A 22556-nucleotide genomic window follows, 5' to 3' on the forward strand; every position below is an offset into this window, starting at 1 on the left:
TCTAATGAGAAACATGGCACTCTATAACTATTGATCCTAAACAACTGGTGATAATTCTAGAGTTTTATTTCTTTCCAAGCAGTCAGTAATGTCATTGGAAACACTGCTTCACAAAACTCTTTATGGTCAAATTAAATACTCCTTGTATTCTACAATGCTAGTGACAGCTAGACAACAAAAATGTACATAAAATGCCAGGGAATAATGAACATGACTATGAGCAACTAGGCCTTCAGAATCTTTTCATCATGGAGAAGTAGGACCTATCTTTTGCGGGTAGGGGGAGGAAATATCAGATGTTTCAGCTGTCATGTCCAGGCTTCACATACATGGGACATTCTTTTGTCCACCACGTAGTTTTCTTTTATTAAATTTGTAACTTAGAACTGGAAGATAAAAGTAATATCCTTGACTGAGGAAGACAGATCACTGTACTAATGGGTGATTATTTAGTTTCTTTTTTCTCTTTTTTTACTTTCTTCGTTATTTTAGAAATGTGTGTCTTGTCTGTCCATCTGTGAGTCTGTCTGTTCAAGAACTCCTCCTAAATGGTAAAAGCCATGACCACCAAATTTGATAGGAAGCTGCTTCTTATCATAACTTAAAGCAAGGTAGGGTTTTGTGCCAGGACAAAGGGATGTGCCTGTAATTTGATTGTTTCTCATAAAATGGAAAGGGAAGTCATTTGGCAGGAGGGATAGGATGACCACTTTGGGGCAGGGGGATGCAAGGAGCCACAGATGGGGACCAGGACAGCTATAACCCCATTGAAAAAACGGACACACTCTTTCACCATCCCTGTAAATCTTATTTTATGAGGAACAAGAGATGTGTTGAAAGAGCACTTTATTCCGAAATTTGGTGCCGTGTAGATGCATCAAATTTTGGAAAAACCTCTTTCAAAAGTAAATTGGAAAAACATATGCAGTTTGCATATTGCAAATTATTTCTTTCCGATATAATATTGCAGTGTAGACCTAAGGTGTCTCAGCCTAAGGTGCCTCAGCTAGGACTCCTCATCGTTTGCCTGTAACTTTTTAAAAATACAGCTACTCCTCTGAGACAGATGTGAAACGAGACTTTTTAAAAGTATAAAGCTATTTTTCTTGGTCCAAAGTGTGGAGTATATCGATCTTCTTTAAGCAACAAAAATCTGATGTAAATCCGAAAAAAAATTATAAAAATGGTTCTTTTATCAACCCTGGTTATTGCTCATTAAACTTCCTGGAATCTAGTAAACTGCTGCTGGTAGGCAGATTTCCATTTTGTTTCCAGCAACTGACATCAGTGAGGCACAGTTTAAAAAAAAAAAAAAAAAAAAAAAATTGGAGCTGCTATTGACTATATGGTTATGTCATATAGGCTAGTGAGCTTAAAAAAAGTAAGATGTGTGCATAGATCATCCGTCAACAGAAGGATGCAAATCAAGTATATCAAAACTGCTAAGGAAGCAGGGATTTAAATACCCCATGCTTTATTAGCGTAAATATGGCTGCTGCTTTTTTTGAATGGAGCTTTTAAAAAAAAAAAAATCCGACAGTCTAGAGATATATATATATATATATATAATCTAAAAAAAAGAAATCCTTTTTCGACAGATCCTGTAAACCTCATTTTTTGAGGTTTACAGGATCTGTCGAAAAAGGGTTTATTTTGACAGATCCACTTCTAGACTACTGGTTTTTTTTCAAAAAAGCTCCATTTCGAAAAAAGCGGCAGCCATGTTTATGCTAATAAAGCATGGAGTATTTAAATCCCTGCTTCATTAGCAATTTTGATGTACAGGCAGTCCCCGGATTACATACAAGATAGGGACTGTAGGTTTGTTCTTAAGTTGAATCTGTGTGTAAGTCGGAACTGGCGTCCAGATTCAGCCGCTGCTGAAACTGACCGCCAGTTCCGACTTACATACAGAATCAACTTAAGAACCCCAAGCGTCCCCAAGTCAGCTGCTGCTGAAACTGATCAGCGGCTGATTCCAGGAAGCCCGGGGCAGAGCAACTCTGCCTCGGGCTTCCTGTAGTCGGCGCTGGTCAGTTTCAGCAGCAGCTGACTTGGGGACGCCTGGGGCAGAGCAGCTGGGGTGCTGCTGGGTTGCTCCAGTAGCGCCGATCCGGCGCTACTGGAGCAACCCAGCAGCACCCCAGCTGCTCTGTCCCAGGCGTCCTGATTCAGCCGCTGCTGAAACTGACCAGCAGCGGCTGAATCAGGACGCCTGGGGCAGAGCAGCTGGGATGCTGCCGGGTTGGTCCAGTAGCGCCCAGAGCGGCGCTGTGGGACCAACCGGCAGCGCCCCAGCTGCTCTGCCACAGGCGACGGAGGAAAGCCTAGACTGCTGGGGGAGAAGGGGCGTACTAGCTGCGCACCCCCCCCCCCCCCCAGCAGACCAGGAAGACGCGGGCGGCGGACGGAGATGCACCGCGGTCCCGCCGCCCGGGTCCTCCGGGCTTTGCTCCCAGTCTCCCTAGTCTGCTGGAGACCAGCAGACCAGGGAGACAGGGAGCAAAGCCTCTGAGGACGCCGGCAGCGGGACAGCCGCAGCGCGCCTGGGCTGCCCCCCTGCCGGCTTCCCCTGCGACTTTGCAAAGCCGCGGAGGGGCTCGGGCAGCGGAGCAGCCCAGTCGCCCTGGGCTGCCCCCCTGCTGGCTTCCCCCGCGGCTTTGTAAAGCCGCGGGGGAGGGGGGGGAGGGCTCGCGCAGCTTTACAAAGCCGCGGGGGAAGCCGGCAGGGGGGCAGCCCAGGCGCGCCCCTTTGCTCCGCGTCTTCCTGGTCTGCAGACCAGGGAGACGCGGAGCAGCTTTTCTTGCCGGGGAGTACATGGGCGGCGGGACCGCGCGGTCCCGCAGTCCGTGTTCGTAACTGCGGATCCGACATAAGTCGGATCCGCGTAAGTTGGGGACTGCCTGTACTTATTTTGCATCCCTCTGTCAACAGAGAGGTGTAGTCTAGATGCAGCCTTTTATAATTATGGTAGGTGGACAAATACTGTATAACTTCTTAATGATGTATGCTTCACATAAATTCTGTCACTCTTAACAAACACTTTTCTATTCTTCAGGTATTTAAAGTTGAAGGTTTCTGTACACATGTGGGAAGATGTTGGCTGTGGACACAGGAATTGTAGAGGAGTGGTTATCCGAGTTCAAGGTAATTATCATGTGATTATTAGAAAAGTAGTTTTTCAGCAGTAGAAATTCTTTATTCGGTAGTATTTGATCAAGTCTTGCTTGCTGCTGAAATGGGTGCTGTGGAAAACCTTGAGATAAATGTGGCAGTTAAATTTCAGTCTGTGAGATGAAAAGACACATCAAGTATATACCTGAATTTCCTTCCTTGCCATATTCAGGACTGTATTCTATGTTTGGCACATGACAGTCCAATGAAGTTCATGCTTGAAAGATGGAAGAAACTTCAAATTTAGTAAGATAAAAGATAATCTGATTAAAAACAAATCCTTTTAAATATTAGTTTACCAACTAAATACTCTTAGTTGAAGCTCTCTAGACTTTCACTTTACACCAAAATGGTATCTTTTTTTTTTTTATCAAATTCTTGCCATAGCTGTCATTTTATTTTCATTTACCTGTCTTCTTGAATGTACTGTTTGGAATGGAAAGTAATTCCCGAAGACTGACTCCTTGAAGCTTTAGTTGTAGATTCTAATGCTCTGTGTTAGCAAAATATCACTTAAGTAAGTAAACTTATCTTACTTTCAAATGTATTGCCTCTTTTTCTGGGATGATTTTCATGGTTTTTTATTTTTATTTTTTTGGCTCAAAAAAAACTGAGGCAGCTAACCAATGTTCTCTCAACATTTATTCTGCACAAGGATAGAAAAAATTAATGTGCACCAGGGCATGTGCAGATGTACACCACCAGTAGAAACACATGCTGCCAGTTGTGGGCACTCTGCTATCAGCTGGGCGGCACCTGAATCTCCTGGGTGACCTCCTTAGCACACAGCTTACAGGAAACACTGCTGCCAACTTCTCTCCATCCCTTTGCTGTTTTCTGCTCTACCTATTGACACATTGCAGTGTTTTATGTTAGATGCAGTACTGTATTTGAGAGGAATGGCAATTTTCTACATTTCTTTTCCCCAAAACATATTTTTTACTTTCTCCACCTGATCTTATTATATAGAATACAGTGAACCCTCGTTTATCGCGGTAGATAGGTTCCAAACCCTACCGCGATAGCTGAAAATCCGCGAAGTAGGATCCTCAAAGCCTCGGGGGAAGCCGGCGGGGGGGCATCCCAGGCGCGCCTGGGCTGCTCCCCCGCCGGAGCCCCTCCGCGGCTTTCAAAGCCTCCGGGGAAGCCGGCGGGGGAGCAGCCCAGGCGCGCCTGGGATGCCCCCCCGCCGGCTTCCCCGGAGGCTTTGAAAGCCGCGGAGGGGCTCCGGCGGGGGAGCAGCCCAGGCGCGCCTGGGATGCCCCCCCGCCGGCTTCCCCCGAGGCTTTTTAAAGTTTTGGTAAGGATCAATTTTATGTTCACAGTACAGTGAACCCTCGCTACTTCGCGGTTCGACCATCGCGTATTCACGTATATACATAATGTAATGAAAAAAGTCCGCGAAGTCGTGAATCCGCGATGGTCGAACCGCGAAGTAGCGAGGGTTCACTGTATCACTTTGAAGGGAACAATGGCAGCCATGACATTCTCTTAATACCAACTATTTTTTCATCAGTTTTGCATCCAGCCATTGTAAAAGTGGCTTCCATGGCTAATCAAAGATTTGCCATTTTATCATTCCCAAATGAGAGCACCACATGCAGACAATTGTTCAGCCAGTTCTGCAGCAAACTTTAAGCTGCATGCTCACAATTTGAAGCCATTAGAATTCCTGCAGTCAGAACTTCAGGGCAAACCCCTCTTATCATGCCACCAGCCTGTGAAATGTTGCTGTTCAGTTTTAGTACAAACATATAAATTAAAAGTAATAAATGAGTCAGTGCACCGTGGTTTAGGACCCAATGCCATAATTACTACAAAGCTATAGCTTCAGATGAATAACTGAATGGCATCACCATATTAAAAAGTACTGGGAGTCTTGCTCTCAGGACTTTAGCCTCATGGGAGCCCAAAGAAAAGGGACTCAGAAAATAGTTGTTGAAATTTTTATGGTGGCCTTTTGTGTCTTAAATCTAGCTAAACCAAAACCTACATTTGGCAACTACCTGTGTCTTCAGATTAGACCAAATCTGATCTTCTGGAACATCCTGTGGCTTCCATATGGATGCAGGTGTTATAACTGTTTGCAGAACAAAACAAAAATCAACCCCATGCCTCATTGCATGTTTGTCCTAATCTCAACATTTCATCTCCTGTTTCTCTTTTAAACTGATTTTTTGCATGCTATTCAGATGGTTAAATGTGGTGGAAATTGTCCTTTTAGCTGTATTTTTCCAACCAATTTAGTTAAATTCCGTACAAAATTGGAATGGTAAAATGTAAGTTTTAATAATTTGTCTTTGAGCTGTTTGTATAAAAATATTGGGATTTTATTGAACTGTAAGGCTTATAGAGAAATGTTTCTTTACATGAAACCTATTTTTTCCTAGAATAAACAGCAGTGAATGGATACTGTTGCTGTTGAAAAGATGTTGTAAAAATAGAAAAGCCATCTGACACAATAAAATGGCCGCTTTTCAATGCATAGGCAGTAAAATATTGCTGTAACAACATGAAAGGAAAATTATTTTTGTTGATTTCAGACCCTTCCAGAATCATCTATATCTAGCTATGCTACAAATTTGAAAGACAAGAGTTCTCTGGTTTCATCTTTATATAAAGTTATCCGGGAGCCACAGAGTGAGGTAGGTGCCTATATTTCTAATCCGGATGTAAAAACAGTAATTCTTCTTCGAGTGGCCCCGTGGGTGCTCCACTCTAGGTGTCGGGTCCCGTCCCGGCGCCGCAGCTCGGAGACTTTTCATAGCCGTGCTCCCGCCGGCTCGCGCATGCGTGATTCACCAGGATAGCGTTCGCGCCTTTGATCAGCCGCGCGCGAGCCGGCAACCGTCAGTTCCTCTCAACCGCCTCAGGTCGCGGTCGGAGCTCCCTGATCTCTTATCTAGTCATGTTTAGATAGTTGTCTACCTGTAAATAGTTAGAGTTCTTAGGGTTAGCTGTGTTCCTGTTCACTTTACCTGTTCTCTTGTTTAAAAAAAAAAAAAAAAAAGTAGTTCTTAAAACTGTTTTTCACTCTGAAGCGCTGCGGCTAAGCGCGAAGCTGTGAAATTGACTAACCGCAGCGGGTTAAACAAGTTTCAATCTTTCCATAACTCTGACTCAAAATGCCAGGATCAACTGGTTTCAAGAAATGTTCGGTCTGCCGAGAAGCCATGCCAACGGCTGACGGCCATGATACTTGTATTAGGTGCCTGGGAGACACTCATGTCCCCGACAAGTGCACCCATTGCCGCAAACTAACTTCAAGAGCCCGGAGGGAGCGGGAGATGAAACTACGTATGTTCATGTTCGGTAAGGCATTGCAGCCTGACCCTACCCCTCCAGCAGCCACAAAAATCTCCCAGCACAAGCGGAGAGTGGCTTCTCCGGGACCGACTGACTCCCAAGCGGCAAAGCCGCCCCGGGCGCGATCCCTCCCTGTGGCAGCTTCAACCCCGGCAGCGGCGTCTAAAGTGACCTCCGGGGGGTCCACACGACTCACGGGGAACGGCACAAAGGAGCCCTCATCATCTAGAGCCAGAGCGGCTTCAGCACCAACACCGGGAGCGGAGCCGCAATTGACAAGCAAGCCGGCAGCGGCTTCAGTTTCCCGCGCCTTGAAACTGACAAGCGCGCCGGCACCGCAACTGACCATGCGGTTCATTTGTCAGTCTCACTATTTGCAAACCATATGTAGTCTTATAGCTCACATTTCTGTGGTTCAGGACTCAGGCATAGGGTTTAAAAAGTGAATTGGCAAATTGACTTGTATAAACTCTGACATGATTCAAGGCCAACTGAACACTGGAACCTATGACTGGCTGTGTGGTGTCTTCAGGAGAGGAGACCCCAATCAGTGTTTCTACTTGCAGTTATTGCTGTAAATGTTTTATTACTTGGCGTACAGTTGTCAACTTAGCTGAGAACATTGGTAAATGACTTACACTTGGTCTTCCATTTTTATGTTTTGTTTATGGAAAAGAAACAAAATGTTTATGTTCAGGACTGTGCAGCTTCCCCCTGGTTTAAAATATGACCTTAAGTTTCAATTACCAAAAGTTTTCAATCTTCATCTTGACGTATATCTAAATGCCATGCACTTAAGTGGTTCACATTAGAATTTTAGCACTCTACAGTGCTTTAAGCCAGCCACACTGCTTATGTGATGGAATGTTCCTTGCTGATACCAAATTTCATCAACTGATCTGGGTCCTCATCTCTCTGCATATCATCATCATGCTGTCTCTTCCACTGGCATAATGAGTGGAACTGTCATTGGGTTCCTCCTCACTACCTGTGACCATGAAATGGAAAAACCTTAGTGTTGTCATAAAGATTGAATTGTCTCTTGGTTTAAGTAGTTCCAGTACTCCTGTAATTATTTAAGTGGTGCATTTTAGTAGTAATTTTCAATGGACTGTACACAGTTTATACATCATAACTACGGTAACCCGGCATCTCTATCAAAGTACTTAAGGAAGTTAAAAATGTTGTGTCTGTCTCCTTATACGTCTGACTTTGTGAGTAATGCAATGATGGGCCCTCTCTCACCACTCCTCTTTCATATTGAGCATTATTTTGATCCTATTATTTTATAGCATTATAACTTTCAGATTGTGTGTGTGAATGAATTCTATCAAAGCTACATTAGTGGCAAAAGATGGGATAGAATAAGAAGTTAGATGACTTAGAATCCATTTCTCAGTCAGTAGAATGAACATTTTCAGTTTTGAGTTGTATCTAACATTTCTAAAAGGCTCTGTCACACTATCTGGAGTGGTTTTAACATCAGACTGTCCAAAAAGCAGGGTAGACCCCTCAAACTAGTGGTACATTCTATAACTATATTTCACCAACTAACAGACATGAACTCCCAAAGCACTCTGACTGTTTTACCATGGAGTCCTAGTCAGTCCATATTCCTACCTAGGTAAGCTGGACTCAGTGATAAATGGTTATAGTATTACAAAAATTACAAAATATTTAGCATGTTTCCAGTCCCAAGAGACCAGTCACTTACCTTAGGTCAATTTGTGTATTAGCTCTCACACCAAGGACAACACTTGTAGCCAATGCTTTTCTATCATAAACTAAGGATTTATTAACTAGGAGGAAGAAATGAGTTATATACAAGTTAGGCAACATCGTTATACACAGTTAGTGGTTCCAAAAAGTGACAGATTACTACTAATCTGTTAGAAATTACTATTGTCTTAGAGCTAACTTGTTTTGAACCTGAGGATCTCTGCTTTTATTTTCTGGTTCCAGCCTTGCAAGAATCCATACAGCAAAAAATATTATTAATTTCCATGTCCACTATCTTTTAATAGTAATAGAGATGTAGCCATGACATTTTTTAATGTCAGTTCAGACCGATGGGATGAGCATCCTTGAACATGGCCCTCTCACAGTTTTGAAGATTCTCTTGGCCCAGTCTTTGTACTGTGATGCTTCACTATGGCCCTTTTAGTTTTTATAGTCTGTCCTGATGGGAGGAAGGGACCCCCCCTTCACAAGTTGAAGGAAGGCCGTTGAATAATTAATTTTAAAGCAAATGAATTAAAGTAAAACCTACATATTGCCTTATAACTTCAGATGCAGACATTACAATTAAGATTAATGCATGGAGCAGCATACAAGCATTTTATCATTTAAACCCTAAATGCTTCTTTATAAATCTTAACTCCTACCTTGAACAATACTAAAATACAGATGATCTTGTCTGGTTTTCAGCTATTAATTTCTCAGTGCTCAGCTGATGGTTACAGCCTTAGCAAGAGCTGTTACTTGGTATACCAGCATCAGTCTCCATTGTCAACATTTTCCCAAGAGTAAGCGTACGTCTAGAATACATGCCTCTGTCGCCAGAGGCATGTAGATTAGGCTACCAGACATAGGAAAATGAAGCAGCGATTTAAATAATCACCGCTTCATTTAAATTTACATGGCTGCCGCGCTGAGCCGACCAACAGCTGATTAGCTGTTGGTCGGCTCAGCGCGATAGTCTGGACGCGCAGGTGGCGACATCAAAGGTATGGGATGAGGTATACCTGGGTGGTCGACAAATACCTTTGATGTCGCCACCCGCGCGTCCAGACTATCGCGCTGAGCCGACAAACAGCTGATCAGCTGTTTGTCGGCTCAGCGCGGCAGCCATGTAAATTTAATGAAGCGGCGATTATTTGAATCGCCGCTTCATTTTCGTATGTCTGGTAGCCTAATCTACATGCCTCTGGCGACAGAGGCATGTAGTGTAGACGTACCCTGAGAGTCTGTTTATATTAGTCATCATTTCAAAATATTATATGGCCTAGTTACCTGACTATAGCACTGTGACTGCTTGGTTCCAATTGAAATATCAATAAAGTTTCATTTTTGTGCATGAGAATAAATTAGTCAAACTATTATGGGTGGTGGGGTTTTTTTTTTTTTTTTCAAAATCACTTCAAGGGAGTTAGGTATTTAGCTTTTGTTAACATCAGTGGGAATTGGAGGCCTACAAAAATACAATGTAGTGCAATTGTTTTTGTATTGCATGATTAGAGTAAATTAATTCTTTCCTCTTCAGTAATGATTTTATGCTGTGAAATGAGTGTCTCTCTTAAAAAAGCAGAGGAATGGAAATTCTGTGCCAGTAAAGGAATTGATCCAGCTTTGAAACTTGCATATGGGGTTATGCATTCACTGAAAAATGGAGCCTGCAATAGTTGCGAGTTTCTGGATACGGAAGAAGTGATGCTCGATATATTTCAGTTTCAACACTGAATGGAATAATGGAGTAGGAAACATGCATCTAATTAATACTTGCTACTTTGGTCCTGGTTTTTATCTTGGTCCATGGAAGTAACTGTAAAAAATCTCCTTTCTATAGCAATAACTTTTCCACGTGAGACTACGTTCTGAAGATAGAAAGTGAAATAGCATCAGATGGAGTAAAAAGTTGACAAGTAACTTTCAGACTGAATTTAAACCACTGAGTAAGGAGGACTAGATTGTGTAATGACTTGAACTGTACTCTTTCCTGACGCATGGATGTCTAAATCCCATACTGTTGGGTTGCACTTGTGTAGTTCAGTTCATATTCAATATAAAATTGTGTATTGTGCATTCTGTTGCAGTAAGGCACACCAAAGTCAAGCTCCCATGATGCCCAAGGAAAACACTAATCCTCCAAGTATGTGAGTAACTCTGAGCAGTATTTGCTCAGGGGTTGCCCTGTCACACATTCCTTAACTCTTGTAGCAGTTGCTACAATGTGGCTATAGCAATTGTCATGGTTTAGTAGTTAAAGTGCTAGCTAAAATTGGTTTAAATTGGTTATAAATTGGATGGAGAATCTCAGTTGTGTAAAGCCTGCTAATGTTGGTGCATCAAGGATCTATTTTCTAATCAGTTTACTCAGACCTCTTTATTTTATAGCCAGGGCAAGAGCCTTTACTCTCACTACTTGTAGATAAGAGATTCAAAATCTTTTACTTCTATGTATAGGACTTGGCCCTCTTAAAATCTAGTCCTTGCCTGTTTCAGATGGTGCTAACTTCATTCATTTTCAGGGTTGGGGAGTTAATGTTTTGTAGTTCTTAGTAGTCTTTCGTTTAGATTGCACAGCAAAGCTGTATTGCTGACTCAGTGAGAATACTGTACTGTGTTCACACTTACGTTTCTATTGTTTTGAAAGTTTTTACCAGTTCTGCTGCTGCTGCTGCTACTACTACTGCCCACTTATGATTATTTACCAAGATTTTTCTTTATCCAACCCCTTTATGGGATTGAAGAGGGACAAAGGAGGGTGAATTTGGGTGGATGGGAGATTCAGCCAGCCTCTATCGGTTACTTAATTAAAGGCAGTCCCCGAGTTACGAACAGGGCTTTTCTCGCCCCAGAGGACGGGAGCGGCGGGACGCCCAGATGCACTGCGGTCCCCCGCCCCCATCCTCCGGGGCGAGAAAAGCTGCTCCCTGTCTCCCTGGTCTGCAGGGAGACGGGGAGCAAAGCCTTGGAGCAAGCCTGCAGCGGGACAGCCCGGGCGCACTTGAGCTGTCCCCCTGCGGGCGTGCTCCGCGGCTTTGCTCCCCGTCTCCCGACCAGCAGACCAGGGAGATAGGGAGCAAAGCCATGGAGCACGCCAGCAGTGGGCCAGCCGCGGTGCGCCTGGACTGTCCCGCTGCCCGCATGCTTTGCGGCTTTGCTCCGCGTCTCCCAGGTCAGCAGACCAGGGAGACTGAGCAAAGCCATGGAGGACTTGGGCGGTCCCGCCACCCCCGTCTCCCTGGTCTGTTGGGGGGGAGTGCAGCTAGTGCCCCCTCCCCCCCAGCAGACCAGGCTTTTCTTGCCTACCCCTGGGGTAGAGCAGCTGGGGGCTGCCGGGTTGGTCCTGCAGCGCCGCTCCGGACCAACCCGGCAGCACCCCAGCTGCTCTGCTCCAGGCATCCTGATTCAGCCGCTGCTGGTCAGTTTCAGCAGCGGCTGAATCAGGACGCCTGGGGCAGAGCAGCTGGGGTGCTGCTGGGTTGCTCCAGTAGCACCGAGGAGCCGCGCTACTGGAGCAACCCAGCAGCACCCCAGCTGCTCTGCCCCAGGCGTCCCCAAGTCAGCCGCTGCTGAAACTGAACAGCGGCTGACTACAGGAAGCCCGAGGCAGAGTTGCTCTGCCCCAGGCTTCCTGGAATCAGCCGCTGATCAGTTTCAGCAGCAACTGACTTGGGGATGCCTGGGTTTCTTAAGTTGAATCTGTATGTAAGTCAGAACTGGTGTCCAGATGCAGCCGCAGTTGAAACTGATCAGTTTCAGCAGCGGCTGACGCCAGTTCCGACTTACATACAGATTCAACTTAAGAACAAACCTACAGTCCCTATCTTGTACGTAACCCGGGGACTGCCTGTACACATGAAGTTAATGTATAATTTGTTACAAGTTCAGTTACTTCTGCTTTGAAAAAATATTTTTTGTCTCCATACTTAGCAGCAGGGAACATTATCTTGTGATCAGATTTTATTCCATTGACATTCACATTTTATATTCCAGCTGTTAGAGCCAGTTTGCCACCAGCTTTTTGAGTTCTATCGCAGTGGAGAGGAACGACTACTACGATTCACCCTGCAGTTTCTGCCAGAATTGATGTGGTGTTACCTTGCAGTCTCAGCCAGCAGAGATCTGCAGAGCAGTGGTTGTATAGAGGCTCTTCTTCTAGGAATTTATAACTTGGTTTGTATTTGCATGAAATTTCTTAAATATCTCAAACGTTAGTGGGTTTTGTTAGTAGTAGATAAACTCTTACTGGAGTGGAGAGTAAATCATTTAAGGTTTTCTTCAAGACAAAAATGAAGATCCTGTGTGTTTCTAGTCTAAGAATCCCATACCTGTTGCTTATAAGCTATAAATGCAGCTTTATATGTTGTCTGTAAGGCCAGTCCTATAATTATATAAACAGCACCCATTTCACTTGGCATCCTAGGGCCAAGGCCACCAGTCTGAAATCCATGCCTTTAATCTGCTCAAGATCAACTCTGCTTTTGTCGTCATGTCACTGTCTTCAGTTTTTTTTCCTCTTTTGGAAAGATCTGCCTTGGAATTGCCAACAGTCTCTCCGTCATGCTTTTAAACTAATCGTTGGGATAAGCTAAAAGTACCAATTTCCTCCCGTTCAATGAAGAATATATTTGACCAAATCTTTTTAGCAGGTAGTATTACAGAGATACTGTATTTAAGATAGACCATCTTAGAAACAAAAACTTAGAAAACAGTTTGTTGAGACTAAGGCACTTAAATCGATTTCCTTTCATGCTATAAAACTTTATGGGGAAATTTTATTCATATCTAATATTAGAATAGTAACTTATTTTTCATCTGTAGCTAAATGGATTGTGTTTTTAGCTTGTATCACATCCAAAACTTGGAGCACAAATGCTGATTGCTTTCCCATCCTGTTGTTTCCAGTGTTACTCTGCTGTAAAGCTTTGTGTCTTCTCTTTCAGGATTTTCTCCAGTTCAGCCATTTAGCAACCTGAGGACCCACAATTTGATACACATTTTTTGGGGGACCACAGGCCGTGCCCTTTCTCCAAGGTCCCATCCCCACTTGCTCTTCCTCACCCTCATTCACTTCACTAAGCTGGGGAAGGGCTTGGAGTGTGGGAAGGGACTCTGGGCTGGTGCAGAGGGTAGATTTGTGGAGGCTTGAGAGCTCTGGCTGGGGTATGGGATCTGTGTGGGTCAGGCAAGAGGGATTTGGAGCTTTGGAGGGGGCTCTGGGCTGAGGTCAGGAGTTGAGGGATGCAGGCTCTTGGGGGAGGGGGAGCTTGGATGTGGGAAGAGATTCTGGGCTGGGACGGGGTTGGCGTGTGGGAGGGGGGTTAGGATTACACTGGAGGAACAGTATCTGGGGTGGGGCTGGGCATGAGATGTTTGGGATGGGGAGGAGACTCTGGGAGGGTTGGGGTGTTGGTGGAGTGTGGGCTTTGGGAGGGCGTTTAGGAGTGGGAGGGGACTCTGGGTTGCCAGAGGGGGTTTGGGAAGTGGGGTCCTGGCAGTGCTTACCTCACAGGTGCTACCTCCATAGCTCCCTTGGCTGCAGTTCCTGGCCTTTGGGAACTACGGAGCCAATGCTTGGGGACAGTGGACGGAGCCTCCCTGGCTGCCCATGCACGTAGTGGCTGCGTCTGGGAGCCAGGTCAGGAAGGGAGCCTGAATTAGTTCCAGCCTCCTGTTGCACTATTGAAAACTGGACACCTAGCAATGCTATTGGTGTCTTCTGAATGTCATTAAACAAGCGTTCCTTGGCATTTAAGGATGTTAAATTGCATGTAATTAGCTAATCAAGAGGTCGATGGAATTTCAGTTGACTACTTGATAAGGGGAGAAACTGCAGAGCTGCAGCAGGCTTAGCTCCTGCCAGGCTCTTACTACATTTAAAAAGCAGAGGTGCAGCATCTGGGACCAGGCATGAACCGGGACAGCTGAGTCCCAGCCCATTCCTGGTCCCCCGCTGCGCCTCTGCCTGTCCTGTTTTGCCTACCCCCACCCCAACGGAGATGGTGCTGGGGTGAACTGGCTTTTAAACTGGCTCTCCCAGCACTGGCTCCTGCTTTAACTCTCTCCCCTCCCCTTCTGCTTCTGATAGAGAGGCAGCAAGGGACGGGAGAAAAGTGCCTAGAGTAGTGACTTGACTACCCGATAAGCCTAGGCTTTCATCCCTACCCAGCATGCAGGAAGTCCAGGGAGGGAGTGTGTGTAGCTGACTCCCTGAAGTTCCCTCGTGGACTCCAGCTGAAGAAATGCTCCTTTAGTCTTATTCCTTGTGCTTTCTATTTCTATGGGAGAGATCAGGACAATGAGAGAGAGGACAGGTTTGGGAAAGGGGTTTATTTAAAACTCTAAGAAATTAGGGGTGGTAAAAAGGAAGACCTTCTGTGGCAAAGCGGTGAACCAAGTTCAGCCCAAGATTTTTTTTTTTTTTTTTTCATGCAAACTTCTAGACAATTTTGTGTAACTGTCTCTCGAGGGCTACAGCTATACTGTAGCCTTCTGGCGGAAAAGCTTATGCAAATTAAGTGTGGTGTGGAATATTGCTGTTTCATTTGCATAATTAATGAGCAGCCGCTTTTGCACAAGAGGATTTTGCACAAAAAAGAGCCGGGTAGACTCTTCCTGATGAAGAATGGCTCTTGTGCAAGATGGTTTTTTTTGCACAAAAAATTCCTATCAGAGTACCCACCTGTAGCTCTGGAGGTGGATGCCTTAGCCACTGTGCCACTGGAGGAGCCCCCCAGCCTTGACTGTTCTCTGAGGATTGGGGGGGCTGGTCTTGAACCCTTGACCTGTGACTCTGCAGGCAGGTACCTTAGCCACTGTGCCACTGAAGGAGTCCCCCAACCTCCCTACATTCTGTGCCCCCCTCCCCCCCTTATTCTTCCTTTGTATAAGCTTAATTTGCATAAGTTTTTCTGCAAGAAGGCTGCAGTGTAGATGTAGCCTAAGTGGCTTTATGCACACCTCCAAGCAAGCATGCACACATGCTCCTCCATAAATTTAACTATGATTGAAAAGAGGAGAGCATTCCTAGACAGTCTTCTGCGCAAACAGGACCTCTTGTTTCCTGCTCTAGGTTTCTGTCTGGAATTGTGATTCATTTTGAACTAGCATCTCTGATAGCACAGGCATCCAGGGTGGTCAAAGTATATCTGAATAATCTCTTGTTTTCTCCTGCTAGGAAAAAAAGTCATTCACTTTCATTTCAGAAAAAATAACCTGAAGCTGTACCCACAACTTTCTATCTTTAGAATAGTCAGTTATCAAAGGTTTCTCTATTATTATTCTTATAACCCCATCTGTTTCCATCTATCTTCTAGCGGCTTGGTGCAATAATGATTTGGTTAAGGATAAACTTAAGTCTTCAAGAGAGCCTCTGCCTAGTTTTTATATTTTTTCCCAAGACATTCTGAAATAACACTAACATACTGATTTTATTCCTCCCCCTCCCACACAGTTACTCATGGATCTATAAGTACAGTAAACTTCCGATAATCCGGCACCTTTAGGACCCAGGGGGTGCCAGATTATCAGATATGCCGGACTATCGAAAGGGAGGGCTATGAGGGGTCTGGGGTGGGGGGGGATGCCACCCCAGACCCCTCATAGCCCCCACTTCTGATAGTCCGGCTCTGCCCCAGGAGTCCCTGATTCAGCTGCTGCTGAAACTGACCAGCAGCGGCTGAATCGGAGACGCCTGGGGCAGAGCAGCTGGGTTGGTCCTGTAGCGCCGACCCTTGGCGTGGCGAGACCAACCCGGCAGCACCCCACCTGCTCTTGGGACGCCTGGGGCACAACAGCTGGGGTGCTGCTGGGTAGGTCCCCTAGCGCTGCCCCTCGGCGCTACTGGACCAACCCGGCAGCACCCCAGCAGCTCTAACCCAGGTGTCCCCAAATCAGCTGCTGCTGATACTGATCCAGCGGCTGACTCCAGGAAGCCCGAGGCAGAGCTGCTCTGCCCCGGCCTTCCTGGAGTCAGCCGCTAGTCAGTTTCAGCAGCGGCTGAATCGGGGACACCTGGGGTGCTGCCAGGTTGGCCCTGCAGCCCCGAGGGGCAGCGCTAGGAGACCTACCCAGCAGCACTCCAGCTGCTCTGCCTCCGGCTTCCCCGATTCAGCCGCTGGTCAGTTTTAGCAGTGGCTGAATCGGGGAAGCTGGGGGCAGAGCAGCCTCAATGGTCCGGCTGCCCGGAGCACTTCCGGGTTCCTTATGGTGCTGGACCATCAGGAGTGCCGGACTGTCAGATGCCGGACCATCGGAGTTTTACTGTATTGTGTGGGGTTTTAAAAAGAAACAGGATATTTCTCTGCATCCTGTGGTTCAACAAATAATTGAAATGAGCAGTTAACTGAAAGGATGAAACAAGTGTCTGATTCTTTCAGTCTCTTAAAAATGCCAGCAGAGAAGACATGTAGGTTAATGCTAAAAGTGATGATCTCTGTATATTAAGTGCTTTCATTTCTTGGGGTGGAGGGAATGAACCTCTTTGAAGCACCTGAAAATTTCCACTTCAAAGGATTAGGGATGCCAGTCCCCTCAGATGAGCAATTCTTACTAGTTTCCATCTTTAGTTTTATATTTAACTTATGCAATTATCTGTAAGAGGAAGAATCATTTTAATTAAAAGTCATATGATTAGGTCAATTGGTTACCTCTAACCAAAAGTTACCTCTAACCTAACTGCTAGGTAAATGGACCTGTGGAACTTGTTACCACAATGTATCAGTGAAGCAAATGCTCAGGAGGTGTAGAAAGATTTGATATTTATGTGGAGGAGAAAATATGTTTACATCTAGGCAAGATAAGCTAGGAATAATCACTCATACTTTTGTTTAGAGCATAGACCCACCACTAGCTGATGGGGCAAGGCGTAGGCAGAATTTTTCCCTATGAAAGTATTACTCTGTAATTGTTTCGAGTTTCATATACCTTCCACTGAAGTGTCTGTTACAAGCCACTGTTAGGCAAGACTTTGGGCAACATATTACAGTTCTTCAGTGGAGTATCTCCATGATACTCTGGTAACTTTTTTCTCAGACAGGTAAAGTCAGTTTAGAAATGGACAATTGGATAACCATGTCTATCAGCACTCATGGATACAGCTCCCTAGAAGAGTTTTGGCATCCTATATATCTTAGCAGGCATTACCGAAAATTGGTGTTCTGCTTTTAGCAGAAGTAGTTTGGATTTGTAATGTTCTATAGGAAGAATATTAGGCATTCTCTCAGACAGTCTGTTCTTCTCTTGTATGTTCTCTTTTCTTCTCTCTCCTGGACAGGCCTAAGTAGAGTGCGTGTTCTGTTCACAGACATTGGCATCTTCCCTTCCCCCCCAGTTATTTGAGTCAGTACGACTACAGGAGCAGTAATCCTCTGCCTCTCTGGAAATGATTATGGGTTCATTGGGAATCTGTGGAGACCAGACTCCTAGTCAATTACTCTTGCCTCCTGGCTAAGGAATGAGGAAATGCCAATAATTTCGGGATTGATGGTGACATGGAGAGTGATGTAGCTGTATTCTGGCTAAAGAATGGTATACCAGTGAGGTTTCATCTGCTCAAATCTAACCATCCTTTCTGCTTTGCCACTCCTTCACTCCACCTTCGTACCTTTGATTTTCCAGCATAGTGATCTCAGTGTCATAGAGTCCCTCTTAAAATTCCATTCTCCTTAAACTTTCTCTCTTCTTACCTTTAGAGAGAGATTTTGGTGTTGAAGGGTTAAATATCTAAAATGTTCCATGCTTTAGACAATAGATATTTAAAATACATAGCCCTCTGTGTCCTAAATTCCATGTAATTGACTGAATCTGTAGATATAAAGTGGGGTAAATTGCTTATAACTGAAAAGATTGTTCTAAGTATAACATCTAGGTAGAATTTAAATCCTGGATGTTAGCACCTTATCAAGAGACAGGCTGAAATCCTCTAGCTCTTAGATGTTTGACCCTTGTGGAGAGTGGTAGTGGGATAAAATGTAAGCCAGGCCTGCCTCTGACTGGCAGTCCCAGGTATCTTTTTGCTAAGTATGTATGCTTTATTGTGAATGTCCTGGGTCCTTCATGATGCTAGTATCTGAAGGGACTCCTTACAGCGTCTGTGCTACATTCTTTATTGTTCCCTCTTTCTTGTGGATCCTAACAGTACTCTTGTGTATCATTTGTTGATTCTGCCTCAATTCTTCCAATCTGGTCTGATTTCTGACCATTTCCCATTTCTGAAGCCTGCTTTGAAACACAGTGGACTTGTTAGCATATGTTTTTTGCTTGTTCTGTTAATCATGCACTACAATACAAGGATAAAATGCCAGGTATTCTAAAGGGCTCATCTTGCAGGACAGTAATTCCCTTTCTTTGAGACCTTGCATCCATGAATGTAGTCTTTCTATGGTCCTTTAACCTCACCCCTTAAGTAGATATTTGCACAAGAAATTGAAAGTATTAGTACATGTTTTGAGAGAGAGTTTATCCGGTATTATTAGATCATGTTAGGCTGAAGATGGATTTATTCTTTCTTCAAAGTTGGTTTTTTTGTTTGTTTGTTTGTTTTTTTAAATCCTGTTAACCCTGACTCTGTAGTTCAGTAATGACGGACTTACCACATTTATTGACCATGAACCTTTGCTACTTTAGTAGTAGTAAATAATGGATACTGTGTAGCTTTTAAAAATAATGGATAATACTGCTAGATTAAGGGATTGCATATCTATTCAAGACAAGTATTTTGCAACACTGTAGAAATGTATGTCTCTTGTATATCATTTAAAAGGATCAGTGTATATACCAGTTAACAAATGCCTTTATTTTAAATGTATTCATAAATACCCAAGAACACTTCAGTTTTGGAGAAAGTGTCAAGGGTACATTAAACTTTCATCTAGATATCTGCATTCTAGAGCAGAAAAGGATAATTAATATCTGAATTTCCCCTAGACTATTCATTTTTTATTGTGAAAATCATAGTTAACATGCAAGAAATTGTATGACGTAACCCTTGATGTCTTTTGTGTTTTACAGGAAATAGTTAACAAACAGGGTCATAGTAAAGTGCTGAGTTTCACAATTCCATCCTTGTCCAAACCTTCAGTGTATCATGAAGTGAGTGACGTTACTTAAATGCATGGCTGTTACCATGTGGATTGTGTAGCTTTTTTTTTATGCTGAGGCCAGTTAAAGAAGGCAGTGTGGGGAGGGGGGGGGAGAATTAATGTCACATTTGATTTTTCTAACAATACCTTTCATGGCTATTCTTCTAATGAGGTAATTTAAGCTTGACATGTTTTAAAAACAATTTTTGAGCTATTTAAGGGCCAGCTTTTTCATAGCTTTGTTTTTTAACTTTTTCTCCTAATCTTAAGGTGGCGGCTTTCTTATGTTACATAATACAGCAACTAGATTTATGTAGGTTCAAAATGTATGCACATACACAATTTTTCCATAATTTTGTCTATTTTTACCCTACTGTGTAATGAGACTTGAAGAGTACATATGTTTGGAATGCTTTATTCAAATACCTGTTTACTTTAGCCTTCCAGCATTGGTTCCATGGCTCTTACAGAGGGAGCTTTATCCCAGCATGGTTTGTCCAGAGTGGTGTACAGTGGACCTCATCCTCAAAGAGAGATGTTAACAGCGCAAAATAGGTAAAATGGTTGGTTGTAAATCTTGTAAGAAAATCCATAAAAATGGTTAAAGTGGCTTAATTATTTTTGGCTTTGTGTTCTCTTGCTATCTTTATTATCTAATATTTTCTAACTTTACAATTGTAAGTAGTCTGCTCCCAGGGAGCCAAGGTATAATTGTAATGGAAACCAATAAGCTGATTTTTATCAGTTAATGGTTTAAATGGTTACTCTTTAGATCCCTAGTGCTGGGTCTGGTACTACCCACTATTTTTGTTTGTTACTTGGATATTGGGAAGTGAGTAGGTTTCCAAAACTGGTGGATGACGACACCAAACTAGAAGGGTTTGCAAGCACAGAATTAGTTTACAGAATTAGAATTCTAAATGACCGTGACAAATTGGAGAATTTGTTTAATTTCAACAAGACAAAATTCAGTTAATAGAAGTGCAAAGTACTTCTTTTAAAGAAAAATCAAATATGCATATACAAAATGGGAAATAATTGGCTAGTTGATAGTACTGCTGAAAAGGACTTGGGGGTTATAGTAGATCCCAAATTTAATGAATCAATCCTATGTTGTAGTTGTGAGAGAGGCTATTATCATCCTGGGGGGTATTAGCAGGAGTGTTGTGTGTGAGAAACATTCCTGTTAGTAGTTATCTCACTCTACTTGGCATTCGTAGAGCTGGAATATAGGATTCAGATCTAGGTGCCTCACTTTAGGAAACACATGGACAAATTGGAGAACATACAAAGTAGAGCTAAAAAAATAATAAAATGTTTAGACCTATGAGAAGGTTTAAAAAAAAAACCACACACACACACCCTGGTCAGATTTAATTTTGAGAATACAAGACTCAGGGAGAGACAGGGACTTGATAAGTCTTCAAATATATTTAGGGCTCTTACAAAGAGGCCAATGATCAAGTTTACTGAAGAAAAGATAAATAGTAATGAAAACTGCGGCAAGGAAGACTTAAGTTAGATACACATGAACTTCTGTACTCCAGTGTGTCCCTTATTGGGGAACACGCATGGTACAGACCCTGGCAGAGAGAGGAAGAAGTGGCTCTGTGTCCTGCTGCTCTCCCTTCCCTCAGCTGGGGGAACAGCAGTGCAGTGATGCAATTCTCCTGAGGCTTTTCCCTGCTGCTCCCGTAGCAGCAGGGGCCGGCATGGGGCATAGAGCCATGTGTGCTCCCAGGAGTGGGATGCCAGGTAAGCGCCCCACCCCGTCCCCTTCATGCTCTGACCTTGCAGTGCCCTACCTGGCCTGGAAAATTCTTTAATCTGGTATATCCTGTTTCCCAGGGAATGCCAGATTAAAGAGGCCCAAGTGTATTAGGAAAACAAGTGTATTAGGAAAAACTTTCAAACTATAAGGATAGTGTGGCTCTGGAATAGGCTACTAAGGGAGGTTATGGAATTCTCATCACTGGAGGTTTTATGAGCAGGTTGGAGAAAGACCTATGGGGTTTGCTCTATGTATATTTGTTTTAGCCTCTGTAGCAGTGGAGCTGACAGACTCACTGAGCCCCTGACTCACTGGGCAGCTCTACGCTCTGGAAGGAGTGGGGCCTGGCATGGAAGAGGTGTTGCTCCAGGAGGGATTTAAAAGGCTTGGGGCTTCCGGCTGCTGATGCAGTAGCGACAGCTGGGAGCCCTGTTTTTTTTTTTTTTTTTTTTTTTTTTGAATCACACTGCTATCCTTGGGTAGCAGTTACCATCTTCTCCTCTGAACTCTTCCCTCCCTCTTCCCCCCCCCCCCCCCGGACGCCTCCTTCCCCCCACACCCCAGCAGTGGGCCTGCCCAACACAGGATGCTAGACAAGATGGCTTCTTAAGGTTCCTTTTAAACCTACATTTCTGTGATTCTATAATGCTGCAAATCTGTGTTGCTTGTAGTATAATCTCTAGTATGGTTTATGTGAATGGCATTTTTATCATTTTATTCTCTATGTTAACATTTTAAAAAACTACTAATTTTTTTGATACTTTAAACTGTAACTTTTATTATTTTGAATATTTTGTTTTTAGGTTTGAAGTACTGACATTCCTGCTGCTGTGTTATAATGCTGCCTTAAGCTACATGCCTGCAATTTCTCTTCAATCATTGTGTCAGATTTGCTCAAGGTACACATTCTTTAGGCTGAATATATTAAACAGACACAGGCAACATGAAGTCCAGACTGTTTTAAACAAGGAGTTAAAACAGTCATGTATTACACTTGTATTCCCCAAGAACCCTGTAAATTGTTTTGGTTTACAGTCACACACTTTCTATACTTACAATGACCTTTTTCCCATTCTTACTTTATGCGACTCATCAATAGAAGAGATAATGAAATAATCTAGATTTTTTTTCTAATTTTATAGTAATTTTTTGATAGAAATACTACGTAAAAATTGTCAGAAGTAATTTATTTTTTGAAGGTCTTTTAGTATCCCATTGCTAAGTTTTGTTAAATCAAGTTTTGTTGCGTTACAGTTTGTTGCTATGTAATTGGAAACTTGACTAATTTAATAATTTACTAAGATTTGGGAAGGGTAAAAAAGTTATAATTATCAGGACATTGGAAGTGGCAACGTATATGACAAATGTAAATTCATTTTTTTTTGGAAACTTTTTTATTTATCATTTTATGAAAATATATTTTATTTTAAGTTTAATGATCAACTGCCTTATAAATGTTACTTTAAAGGTAAATATTAATCAGTCATTCATCTGAAAAC

General features: G+C 43.5%; 1 protein-coding gene across 3 annotated transcripts in view; it reads left to right on the forward strand.

The window, feature by feature from the left end:
• Positions 1–22556, forward strand: part of HYCC1 (hyccin PI4KA lipid kinase complex subunit 1) — a 74797-nt gene that overhangs the window by 26659 nt on the left and 25582 nt on the right. For all 3 annotated transcript variants that reach the window (XM_075922215.1, XM_075922217.1, XM_075922216.1), the window contains exons 2-7: positions 3059–3147; positions 5718–5819; positions 12199–12378; positions 19216–19296; positions 19726–19841; positions 21861–21956. In XM_075922215.1, the coding sequence (XP_075778330.1) occupies positions 3097–3147; positions 5718–5819; positions 12199–12378; positions 19216–19296; positions 19726–19841; positions 21861–21956 (626 nt within the window). In that variant the 5' untranslated portion in view covers positions 3059–3096. The remainder of the gene's footprint in view (positions 1–3058; positions 3148–5717; positions 5820–12198; positions 12379–19215; positions 19297–19725; positions 19842–21860; positions 21957–22556) is intronic.

This window comes from Pelodiscus sinensis, chromosome 2 (genome assembly GCF_049634645.1).
Source record: "Pelodiscus sinensis isolate JC-2024 chromosome 2, ASM4963464v1, whole genome shotgun sequence".
NCBI lineage: Eukaryota > Metazoa > Chordata > Testudines > Trionychidae > Pelodiscus > Pelodiscus sinensis.